Source organism: Gobio gobio, assembly GCF_949357685.1.
Source record: "Gobio gobio genome assembly, chromosome: 11".
Taxonomy (NCBI): domain Eukaryota; kingdom Metazoa; phylum Chordata; class Actinopteri; order Cypriniformes; family Gobionidae; genus Gobio; species Gobio gobio.
The window spans coordinates 19,136,455-19,149,629 of record NC_137104.1 but is presented as its reverse complement, the minus strand read 5'-3'; the positions used below and the strand labels follow the sequence as shown (position 1 = coordinate 19,149,629).

Here is a 13,175-nt window from a genome sequence, read left to right as displayed (position 1 = left end):
CAACATTATAAATATCTTTAAAAAACTCTTTACTAACCCCAAACTTGTACATGGTAGTGCACATTGTAGTGTATATTATATAAAATTACAAACTTTGAAAAAAATTAGAACAAACCTGATGAAAATACAGCGCTGCCTTGCAAGTACTTTAAATTTTTCCATGTTTTTAACCATAACATCTTATCAATAGTGAGTAGAATAGTTCGTATTAGAATACCAAACAATGAACCCTATCTTAAATACTATCAAACAACAAAAGATCAAACTTGATGTGATATTTTTTCACTTTTGATTTAGTCAAGCAAGCACACCAACATACCTGTCCTGAGGCTAAAGCCTATTATTGCCGACGGGGGAAGGCGGAATTAGACCTTGCTGCGCAGTAATCCCCCCGTAGGGTGCTCTGGGGTACTGCACTCTGACGAGTTCTTGGCTTTGTCCTTGTTATTGTTGGGCTCGTTGTCTTTGATGATGTCATACTGGCGGCAGAACAGAGCTATCACACCTGTGTACAAATGAAAGAGATTTCGGAGAGTTGAAGACAGGATGGGAGAGTGGTGGTGATGGATGTGAAATAGTCGAAAGAAGGAAAGGAAAAAACGCAATGATGGATTGCATCGTGATTCTGCCCCAAATAATAACATACCAATTATAGCTGGACTAGAACAGGATGATGAGCTGTGCTGCAGCCTTGAGTTAAGCTGTGCTAGTACTGTCCTGTCTGATGATTTATTCCCTAGTCTTCTAAAAACTTGATGTGGATTATAAAAAGATAAGGAAGGCCTTTATAAGACCCAATTATAACATTAGAAGCGCTCTCGTCTTCTCTCTACTCTACAAGCAAAGACCACATTTATGACCACATACTAGAGATTTTAATGACAGTTTTATCAAAACCCATCATTTGCAAATATGCACGCAAAGAGTTAGTAATGTCATGGAACTAAAATGTATGTATATTAACTACTGTACACACACACACACACACACACACACACACACACACACACACACACACACACACACACACACACACACACACACACACACACACACACACACACACACACACACACACACACACACACACACACACACACACACACACACACACACACACACACACACACACACACAATATTCAAAAGTTATTTAACTTTATTCTAAAAAATATATACAAACTTATATATGTTCACATATGTGTATGAACTACTGATATGTTAAGCATTATGTAATCTTAATGACTTAAAAAGTACATAAAAGTAATTATGTGTTACTGAGATATAAATCAAATGGGAATCACAGAAACATTCCTCACTTTGAGCAAAAGAAAATCAGAGCAGCGGGATAAAATTTATAGAAAAAGTAAAAAAGAAAAAAGTTGTTAGCAATAGGCAAATAAACAAATGTAAACATCTATATACAGTAAATATATATTTTGTGATGTGGAAATGGTCATATTTATAGTTTTTATAATAAAGTTTAATCATTTCAGAATTTTGTTAGAATAATATTTGAATATTTATGCATCATATATAATAAATATGTATTGTGTTATATAAAAGCTTTCTAAAAGCATGGATATATATACTTTCAAATGTGGGAATAAATTGCTGTGTGAATGTAGCCAATGTGAATTTCTCTAGTCAACATTTGATCATTGGTCAAACTGTTTGATCATTGGTCACATTCTGACCTGCCCACATGACGAGAACCACCACAATGATAATGAGCTCTCCAGCCCTGAGCTGGGCGGCCTGGCCAACCTCCTCCATGGTCACTTCATCTGTGTGGATTCAAACAAACACAGTTCATTCACTCATATGTTTTCAAAGTCAAAAAACAAGCACACTTCTGCAGTTATCAAAGCACAGACACTGTGACAACACGCAAAACCACAGTAGAATTATTTCAAGAGTTTGTTCACCCCAAAATGTACTCGCCCTCAAGCCATCTTAGGTGTATATGTATCTTCTTTCAGCCAAACACAATCTGAGTTTGGCTCTTCCCAGTCGTATAATGGGATTAATTAGTAACTTGGATTTTGAAGCCCCAAAAATGCATCCAATCATCATAAACGTAATCTATATAGATCCAGAGGGTTAACAAAGACCTTCTGAAGCGAAGCAATGCGTTTTGTTATAACTTTATAAACTACAACCACTGGCTTCTGGTAACGGCCGTACGCGAGTCAAGTTCCGGCAGAAAAGTTACCTCTGACCTTGCGCATGACGTATTGACGAATGCGGAAGCACAGAGGTCAGAGCAAAACAAAACACCAGTCTCGAATTAGAAGTAGTGTTCATTTCGTCAGACGAGACGAGACTAAATATGTTCGTCAACAACCTTTTTTTTCATGACTAAGACGCCCTAACCCTATTGTTGACGAAAAAGGACAAGACTAAAATATTTTGCTTAAAATAAAAATAAAATCTCTCTTCATTTACGTCTACAATCGTCTTTCCTTTTTCATCATGAGATGAATATTCAGCCGTTCAAAATATTCCGAAAGAGTTTGCGCTGTTGCTCAAGTACAGTTGCTGCCAGCATGTCATCTTGAGGCGGCGCGCGCGGTCACGTGGTTCCCGGAACGTTCAATACTTCTAGCGCTGTGTCAATACATTTGAATGGCTTAAGCCGCGTAAGTTACACAACAGCTTCACTATACAGGTGTTTGCAGCAATTTTTGGTAAACAGTACAGCATAGTGCGCATTGATTATTACGTCAACCATATTTACAGTCTCATTTTATTAAGGAGAGTGATGGAGATGCAACATTAACATTAATGTTAATGTTTTTCTTGTATTTAGCCCTCAGGTATTCCTTACTAATCAGTCACACTTATACTCATTGGCGGTCAAATGTGACCATACACCTTAACTATTTTAAAAATAAATAGCCTACATTTTAGTTCAATAATATTTATTGAATATTTTGAGGAGATCTTTTGGTACTAAATACTATTTGTGCAATAAGTATGGTCCATTAATGACCACTTAAAAAATGTTCTTCTAATATTTTTATTATTTATATTACAATTAGTGTATTAATTAAGGTTAAAATAGAGAATTTCAATGCAAAGAGGCAAATTAGAGTAATTTTGTGGCTGGAAAAATAAAAATGTTCACTTGTAATGCCATTACCCAGTAGGTGCATGTATGGCTCTTTAACCCTTAATCGCCCCTCAAGTAGGGTTTACGTTTGAGTCCCTTGGGGTCAGATAGACCCCAAACTTTTACAGAGCGATTGCATAAGGAAATATAATTTTTTTACATGGAAAACTATATATCATTTTTTTTATTTACTTCTCAACTATACATTTATGCTGTGTTTTTGTGGGTATTTGGTAGTTTTTTACCTATTTGCTGCACAAATACCTAACTATGTCATAAATTAGCTCATTAAAAATTATTTTTTTATGAAAAAATCACTTGAATGATGATCTTAAATAAATATAAATAGTTTTTGGACATTGCTCTATGTGTTAGGGATAGAATACCGCCATCTGTAGGTTTGTGGAAAAACTTTAGGAATTATAGTTAAAGAGAAAGAGAGTGCAATGACCACATTATCCAATAGAGGTCCATAGGGAAGTTATGCAAAAGTTAAGCTGCCTTTCATCTTTCTTTTATTTGCCCTTTTCCCTCTCTTTCTCATGATTGTTCCATGTTGCATTTGTCCTCTAGTATTTGTCCTTCATTTATGTATGGAATTTTTTCAGATTTATGCCAGTTTTGTTGATTTTATTTGCCAGTTTCTATAAAAATGCTCTCTGTTGCAGTCACACACATGTGTGTGTGTTTGTGTGTGTGTGTGTGTGTGTGTGTGTGCGTGTGTGTATGAGACAGAAAGTTCGTTCCACTTTGTGTTTATGCTCTAGGACCAGATCTTGATATAAATGTAGACATTTTCAGATTTATACTGGATTTAGTTGATTTTTTTTTACAAACAAAGTGAAAAAAAAGCATTTTTTACATTTTCCCATTCATTGCCAAAATCCAAAAAAATGCTCCAGACACCTGTGTTTGTGTTTGTGTTTGTGTGCGTGTGCGTGTGAGTGAACATGCTTGTTCCATATTGCATTTGTGCTCTAGTATTAGTACTTCATTTATGTATGAAAATCTTTCAGATTTATGCCAGTTTTGTTGATTTTATTTGCCAATTTCAATAAAAATACTCTCTGTTGCAGTCACACACATGTGTGTGTGTGTGTACGTGTGTGTGTATGAGATAGAAAGTTCGTTCTACTTTGTGTTTATGCTCTAGGACCAGACCTTGATATAAATGTGGAAATTTTCAGATTTATACTGGATTTAGTACAAAAAATTTGACAAAAAAAGTGAATTTTTTTTTTTTTTTTACACTTTCCCATTCATTTTCAATGTGGGGTCAATCTGACCCCGAGGGACTTAAACGGTAACTTTTTTTTTAACACACCCTTAGAACAACCAAATCAAGCCCAGATTTTTTTTGTGCATGTTTAGATAGATTATTTAGGAAAAGTCACCGAGTCTCATGGCCCTGAGATGAAGGGAACACTTTTAAAAAATGGAGGAAAAGTCCAGTGGGGTCAGCTGGACCCCAAGGGACGATTAAGGGTTAATCAATATACATGTAGTCTAGTTGCTCAAAAAAGTATAGCAGAACATAACTGTTTACTTATTTGTGAAATTTTTAAATGTTAATAATAGTGAATAGAAAAGAATGCAAGCAAATATAATTTAACCCCAAAAAAGTTTAAAATAGTGCTAAAAGGCAAACTTATTTTTCCTTATATATACAGTAGGCCATATAAATATGAATTCATACTGAATCAAGATCGAAATCGATATTTGTGCCCATCGTCTCATAAGCTAATGCTGATTTAGGCATCTACGCTGTAAATCAACCAGTTAGCTATGGTGTTGTGGCACATACTGTCAGGGTTCTGCCCTGGCAGCCTTGTCTGTGTTGTCCTTGTTTAATGTTTCTATGTTTGTGTTGTGTCTAAGCACATGGCTCTGTCTTTGTTTGTCTGCCATGTGTTCCTCTTGTTCCGCCTCCTTGTTTCCTGTTACCACACCCCCTTGTTTAGTCCTTGGGTGCATTCCATTCGACAGGGTCCCTACGCACTGTTCACTGCTCCCTACTCCCTGAGCACGGTATATCAGTTGAAGTGGACTTCGCTGACAATAATCGCTCATTTGGAACGGCCTGCAACGTCATCAAAGAAAGGCACAGACGGGTGCAGATTATGACATAAATTAATATTGTAATTTACTTTCAAATTGAAAACCATATAATAAGCATACATTTACAAAAACACACAGTAGGCTAAAACATATAATCAAAACATTGTCCATTAGTTTTATTAGTTTACTTATAACCTGTATTGACTATGAACAGATTTGAAGCTGCACCTGTCATTCAATATGAAAATACTTTGATTTGGTTAACTATGTTTGTAGGCTATTCTTAATTGGCTTTGTAGCGGTCTCATCTCGTGCGCTTTCTTTCCCAAGTGCAGCTGCACAGTAAACATTCCTGAGGTAAATAAAGTAAAATATAAAACATGACAGCCCTCAGGTGCTTCTCAACACTTTTAATTTGTTTACATATTCATAAAATATAATATAGAAATGTAACAGTTATTGCCATAACAATTCATAAATACTCTAGTTTGTATAATAACTAAGAATATTCAAATGCATATGTAAACTCCTTAATCGCAGAGCTGTTTAAAAACTATTCCAACCAACGGCTCTGCTCCATCATTAATTAGTTCAGACAGGTGATGCATGCGACGCGCAAAGACATTTGGGTGATTTTCACTCTCTACTTCCTGTGAAGTGATGTATCGATGTTCCCTTCTTCCCTGCGCCGTTCGCAGTACCCTTCGGACTGAACATGTTCGCTCCCTTTGGATTGGAATCTCACTTAAGATGGCGGAATACCCTCTGAAGTCCACTTCGCAGTCCACTTACGGTCGAACGGAACGCACCCCTTGTCTAGTCCTTGTTTCACTAATTGTGCTCACCTGATCCTCATGTGCTGTTCCCTTTATACTGAGCTCCTTTCCCTCTTGTCTTTGCTGGTTCGTTGTATGTATGTTTTCAGTGTTAGCTTGCTCATCTTGCCAAGTCAGTTCTAGATTTTGTCTCCTATATTTCTGGCTTTGAATTGAATTATTTTCAGTTTTTTCTTTGTTCCTGAGTTTTTAGTCAAGTTTATTTTGCTCTAGTTTTCTCCAGGCTTTATTTTGGTTTCTCTTTTGTTTTCCCCTTTATCTAGCTCAAGTTATATCTAATTCATCATTTGTTTCTGGTGTTCTAGTTTCGCCCGTTTTTATTTGCTGGGTTTTTTCTTGTGTTAGTTCCTGCCTCCTCCCTGGATTCCCTGCCTGCTGGTTCCTTCTGCCTGGTAGCTGGACTGGCTCTGAGTGCGTGAGCAGCAAGTACAGATCTCTGCTTCATTGTGTCCTGCCCTGTCTTCACCACTACCATCTACCTGTCCTGGTCAGTCCTCAGAGGTTCTTCAACCTGCTGTTTCTTGGAGCTGGTTCCAGCAGTCACCCTCATCTGTCCAGTCATTGTTCCCCGTTGGCCCTGCTGTTTGGACTCGCTCATCCACTACCCTCTTGTGCCTTGTTGAACTGTCCTGTCAATAAACTATCTTTTGTTCCCTCTGCATCTGGGTCCTCCATTTCAGAAGTCTTGACACATACATTATGCAGGTTATATATATTTTATGTAACTTTTTTGCCACACAATATATTGAGTTTTCCTTTGACTAAAACTAGACTAAAATGACGAGACTTTTAGTCAACTTGACTAACAAAAAAAGATATGTGAATGACTAAAACTAACAAGGACATTTGGCACAAGACTTAGACTAAGACTAAATTAAAAATAGGTGACAAAATTAACACTAATTAGAAGTCGAAAAAGTTAATTTTTTAAGACAAGTGTCGTTTGTTTGAACTGCGAGAGATCTTACGCATCTATGTCATACGTCGGGTCAGAGGTCATTCTCCACCGGAACTAGAATCATTATAAATATGGATATTTTTCTTACAAAAACGCATCGCTTTGCTTGTGAATGCCTTTGTTAACCCCCTATATGGATCACTTTTATGATGGATGGATGGATGCACTTTTTTGGGCTTCAAAATCCAAGTTACTATTCACTCCCATTATAGCTTGGAAGAGCCAGGATATTTTTTAATATAACTCTGATTGTGTTTGGCTGAAATAAGAACCTCACATACACCTAGGATGGCTTGAGGATAATTAAATTATGGCATAATTTTCATTTTTGGGTGTCTTGGAACATCTAACGGATTCTTTAATAAGTTTCAAGTCAAGAGGATATAAAGCGAAGCCTAAAGTAAACCATCTCCTCTGGCATAGATATATTCATTCTTTATATTTCATGTCTCAAATCACAATTAAATTCATAGTACTGGCTGCCTCCACCAAACCCAAGTCAAAGCTCATCAGAACGGACGACTGTGAGGATCACTTCAGGGTTCAGCTCTCCTCTCACTGGGAGAAGACCTCAGGGGTCACTTTCTTGGCTGAAGATTTAAAGTGTCTTCTAATTAAGGCCTTGTTATTTAAAAGAAACTGTATGTAGCGCTCTGATTAACCGCAGAGGGAAAAGCGAAGTTCTGCTTATCTGAAGGAGCAGCAGGGCCAAGCTTCATAATGACTGGGAGAAGTTACACTTGTCTCTTTGTTGGCTTCTTTTTTCTTTGAAGAAAAAGTCGATACCCTCTAGGTGAAACTGAAATGTTATTGGATGTCTCGGGCGTTTGAGTGCAGGGGAAAAGTTGAGGCATTTTTCAGCTTACCATCAACATCAATACATGTCACGAGTCCACTAAAAAAAACAACATGAAGCCACCCTGAAGCGATGGAGAGGGGAGGCCCACGGAGAGAAAGATTAACTGTCTGTGTTTATTAGCTGCTCTGGTATTTAGTGAAGTGTAATGGTGATCACTTGATTAATTCGAGTGTAACGTGAGCACTAATGCCTGATGATTAAACAGTTTTTTGTAAGCGCTCCTGCTATCTAACCGACACATGCGTCAGCTAAGAGTTAGCCATCCTTAAACTACTGTCTGCTGCGCCTAAGCACATTTTTACCCCCTATCCATCACAAATGACATTAGTGCAGAGTTGACAGATTTAAAATGGATCCTGAAAAAGAGAACTTTATACCTTAATGAATATGACACTAGAGTGTCCTTTAAATACAATAATAGATTCAACTACAGGTCAGTTTGTAATTTTTATATACAGTGAGTTCCAAAAGTCAGAGAACACTTGTGAAAATGCTGTGAAGAAAATACATTATTACCTATATTATGACCATAACAATTAGATTTTTTTATGGATTTTAAATTTTTTGTGGACCTACAAATAGTTTTTTTACAACATAATTTTTCATTAAATATTAAGATCCTAAAATTGTATTCATTTCAAGGTTTAAATTAGATGTTTTGACCCCCCTTGTACATTATACTGTATAATATAATGTTTAACAGTGTTTTAATATTGCACTTTTGAGTGGCATAAACCTATGAAATGTTGTTTAGTTGTATCAGTTAGTATCAATATGACTTTTTCAATCAAAAATGCAAAAATCGAAATCTGGGCACATATACCAAATATATTATTATTTTTTGTTATACACTACAGTTCAAAGATTTGGGGTCATTATGTTGTTGTCTTTTTAAAGAAATGTATACATTTATTCTGCAAGGATGCATTACATTGATCAAAATTAAAGTAAAGATATTTATGTTACAAAAGATTCACATTTCAAATAAATACTCTTCTTTTGAATGCTCTAAACATCAAAGAATCCTGAAAAAATGTATATAGTAAATTACCCCAACAATTTTCAACATTTATAATAATGAGAAATGTTTCTTGATCAGCAAATCAGCATATTAGAATGATTTCTGAAGGATCATGTGACACTGAAGACTGGAGTACTGATGCTGATCAGTACTTTGCCATCACAGGAATAAATTACATTTGAAAATACATATTTTTTTTTTTTTTTACAATATTACTGTTTTATTGTATTGTGCCTTGTTGAGAATAAGAGACTTCTTTCGAAAACATAAAAAAGATTCTTACTGACCCCAAACATTTGAATAGTAGACAGAAAATGAGGTAAATGTATCACTTATTTTTCACACTTTTTGTGAGAAACATTCTTTAAAACTAAATCATGGTTCCTTTTTCTTCAAAAACTTAGATATGTAAGATGAAGAGGTGTCAATGTCTGAGGTTACACCTCAGTGAAAACTCTGTGTGGATCCTGCCCTGACTCTAACCTGCACAACTGACGGTTTGACACTAAATGTCATCAGCACGGTTCAGTGCCAAGGCCTGACGCTCACCGATAAAATGGCAAGTGTTTCAGGAACACCAGCCTCCCCAGCAGATGTTTGTCCAAGTAAGTAGGTCATCGAAATGGATTATACAACATAAAAATTGACTGTATTGTGCGTTGCTCTAGATAAGACAAGCTCCATAGTAACAGAAAATGCAACGGGAAAACGCACAAAAGTGAACACTTCATGCCCTGAATTATGACAACACCATTTTTAGAGCGGTTGTATAACCACCTCCCTGCTGTGTTTTTTTTTCCCCCCTCTACGGAAGTGATTTGGCTGTTTAGTCATCTTTCAAATGAATCTCTGTTTTAAACTGTGATAAATGCGTTTTATCAATATCTGCATATAATCATTTATATCTAATAATATATTGACTGGTTCATCCTAAAATGAAAATTCTGTCATCATTTACTCACACTCATGTTTCTTTCTTGAAACATTAAGGAGATTATTATTTATTTATGTATTTACAGTGGCAAGAAAAAGTATGAGAACCACTTGCAGAATCTGTGAAAATGTGAATAATTTTAACTAAATAAAATATTATTTTTTATTTAGCACTGTCCTAAATAAGATATTTCACATTAAAAAAATGTTTACATATAGTCCACAAGACAAAAAAAAAAAAAGCTGAATTTATTAAGATAACCCCGTTCTAAAGTTTGACCCAGGTATGAACCATTGATTCTCAATACTGTGTGTTGTTCCCTGGATTTATCCACGGCTGTTTTTTTTGTTTTGTGATGGTTGTTCATGAGTCCCTTGTTTGTCTTGAGCAGTTAAACTGCCTAATGTTCTTTAGAAAAATCCTCCAGGTCCTGCACATTCTTCAGTTTTCCAGCATCTTTTGCATATTTGAACCCTCTCCAGCAGGGATTGTATGATTTTGAGATCCATCTTTTCACACTGAGGACAATTGAGAGACTCATGAACAACCATCACAAAACAAAAAAACAGCCGTGGATCATCCAGGGAACGACACACAGTATTGAGAATTAATGGTTCATAAACTTTTGAACGGGGTTATTTTAATAAATTCAGCTATTTTTTGTCTTGTGGACTATGTTAACATGTGAAATATCTTATTCAGGAGAGTAGTAAATAAAAAATAACATGCATTTTGTATGATCTCTTTTATTTAGTTAAAATTATTCACATTTTCACAGATTCTGCAAGTGGTTCACATACTTTTTCTTGCCCCTGTATTTATTAAATAATATACTAGACAGTTTTTCATGCAATTGCAATAAATGGATACTGGAGATTACAAGCTACAAAATAACCAGAGAAGTGTTAAAAATGTGTTAAAAATGTGGTTCATAAATTCATAACGTTTCAATCATTTAGACCAGTTTTGTGAGCTGAATCAATCTATTCACTGAAAAGTCTCACCTAAATCTGTTCATGAATCAGACCTTGCAAATTTTCCACTCGACACACCACAAAGAACTACAGCTAAGGTTAAAATGTTCAGTCAAAAATGAAGTGAATTTCATCTCTATTCCAGATTGTACTCAGTGCATGTACACCTCTGAACAATTTTAAACCTTGTATTTCAGCACTGTTCATGTTACTGCCTCCTTAGCTTGAATCGCTTTGTTTTATTCCTTATTTATAAGTCACTTTGGATAAAAGCATCTGCTAAATGAGCATCTGCTATCATATGGCTTTAGAAGATAGTGAATGAGGAATATAAAATTTTAGGGTCCTTTAATGTTTTTTTGTTATTTTGTAGCTTGACAGCCCCATCCCTTATTCACTTTCATTATATTGAAAAGAATCACCATCATATTCTTCCCACAAAAATAAATAAATAAATAAACTTTTCTTTTACACAGAAGAAAGAAGTCATACAGATTTGGAATAACATTAGGGTAAGTAAATTATGACAAAATGAATGGTCCTGCAATATATAATGTCGAAATTACAAGAAATTACATTGTGAATGCTTAAAAAAATTGTAAGATAAACTCACAATGTTGCAATTCTGAAAATGGTACTCTAAAGTATTTCAAAGAATACTATGGTACTATTATTATATTATGGATTATTATGTCCAAAAAAGGTGCTTTTGGTAGTTTTTATTAGTGCTGCTGGCTTACCTGGGCTTTTGGAGGCCAGTTTCTCTGACTCTTTGGGAGTGCGGAACAGAACCGGTTCACTCGGGGGGCTGGTGCCGCTCATGCTAATGGACTGCACATGCACAATGTACTCTGTGTCTTCCTCCAAGTCCCATAATGCACATGAACGAGTGGTGGTGTTCACTTCCTGGATGAATCGCAGCATGCGTACGTCCTTCTTCTATAAATTAAAAAATAATAATAATAATGAGATTGAGAGAATTGTGCTAATAAACCAAGGATAAATGTGGTTGATGCTACCACATGAAATCAAAATTCATCCTGTTTACTTTTTCAAATGCATGTTCTTGGTCTAACTGTGAATAATTCATCAGTGTATGTTATTGCAGAGATACATGTTCCTTGTCTAATTGTGAATAATTCATCAGTGTATGTTATTCCAGAGATAAAAAAATTGTCATTGTTATATTTAATCAATAAGTAATATTTTGCTCTGTGTCTACAACAACTTTCCTCTTTGATTGACGTCACCAAGTCCTCTTATTTTCACCTCTCCGTCCTGGTGTCACAGGGTGTGTGGCTTTAACAAAGCGCACAACGATGGAGAGTTCACAATAGTCCTTTTATTAAACAAAATCCAAGAGAAACACGGAGGAGAATAACTAGGGAATAACTTATAACCTCAACACATAAACGCAAATGGGACCGAAAACTGAACAGGAAGAACTCAGGGCTAAATACATGGTGAGATGTAATCTGCTGAACAGAAACAGGTGCATGGAACTAATTAACAACCAAGGAAACTAACTAGGAAAACAGAACACAGGCAAACAGGAAGAGGGCGAATAGCAAAACACAAGAAACTAAACATCTACTAAACACCCTGATGTTACACACCCCTCCAGAAAGGCGTCGTAACTATAGGAAGGACCTGGATCAGGTGAATGGCAGGAATCTGGAGGAGATGACAGATTGAGAGACTAAGGTGACAATGGCGGTGGGAAGAGCCACGGAGGAGCCAGGAGCAGGAGGAGCGAGGCGGGGACATAGAGAAATGGTGGAAATTTGGCAGGGTTTACCAGGGGGATAACAGAAGGAGACGGAGATGATGGAGGTGGAGACCAAGGCAGAGCTAAAGAGACACGGTTGCTCTAGAGTCCTAGGTGGAGCTGCAGCGATGAGTGTCTGAGGTGGTGCCAGGGTGCCAGAGGACTGAGGTGGAGCCGGTGCGACTGAGGACCTAGGCAGAGCCAAAGGGAAGGCGGAGGCCGACGGAGTCATAGGGGTGGAGGGATTAGGGGTTGAACGACTTCCGATTTTTTCAAGTCGACATTTATGTAATGAAAGTCGAGTCGATGTCGACTAGTCGCTGATGACGTCATTAATAAACAAATAACCCTGAACCTTGAGCTGAGATGCGAACACGAGTTTTCACAGGACAGCTATGGCATATGACACAGCGCTGCCCATAAGGTTATTGCTCCTACTACAACAGCTTTTGTATCAGTTCTTTTGTCTTTGGGTCGTTATATTTCTCACAGATTTCTGCTCGTTCTGAATCAGATACAGATAAAGTAGCACAATAAAGATTACCTGTGTATGAATGCATGAGTGGAGAGAGCGATTGCGTGTGAATTAATTCTACTTGCCAGCGTCTCTCTACTAATAGGGAAACTGTGAGTTTTAGTTACTAAGAAATATA

At 36.5% G+C, this 13,175-nt stretch overlaps 1 protein-coding gene across 1 annotated transcript in view; it reads right to left on the bottom strand.

Moving 5' to 3' along the window:
- The window catches only part of fndc5b (fibronectin type III domain containing 5b), a 33,451-nt gene that overhangs the window by 4,768 nt on the left and 15,508 nt on the right, over nt 1-13,175 (bottom strand). Inside the window, exons 3-5 of the mRNA XM_079829123.1 lie at nt 11,495-11,693; nt 1,697-1,786; nt 320-505 (exon numbers count right to left, since the gene is read on the bottom strand). Of these exons, the coding sequence (XP_079685249.1) occupies nt 366-505; nt 1,697-1,786; nt 11,495-11,693 (429 nt within the window). The 3' untranslated portion in view covers nt 320-365. The remainder of the gene's footprint in view (nt 1-319; nt 506-1,696; nt 1,787-11,494; nt 11,694-13,175) is intronic.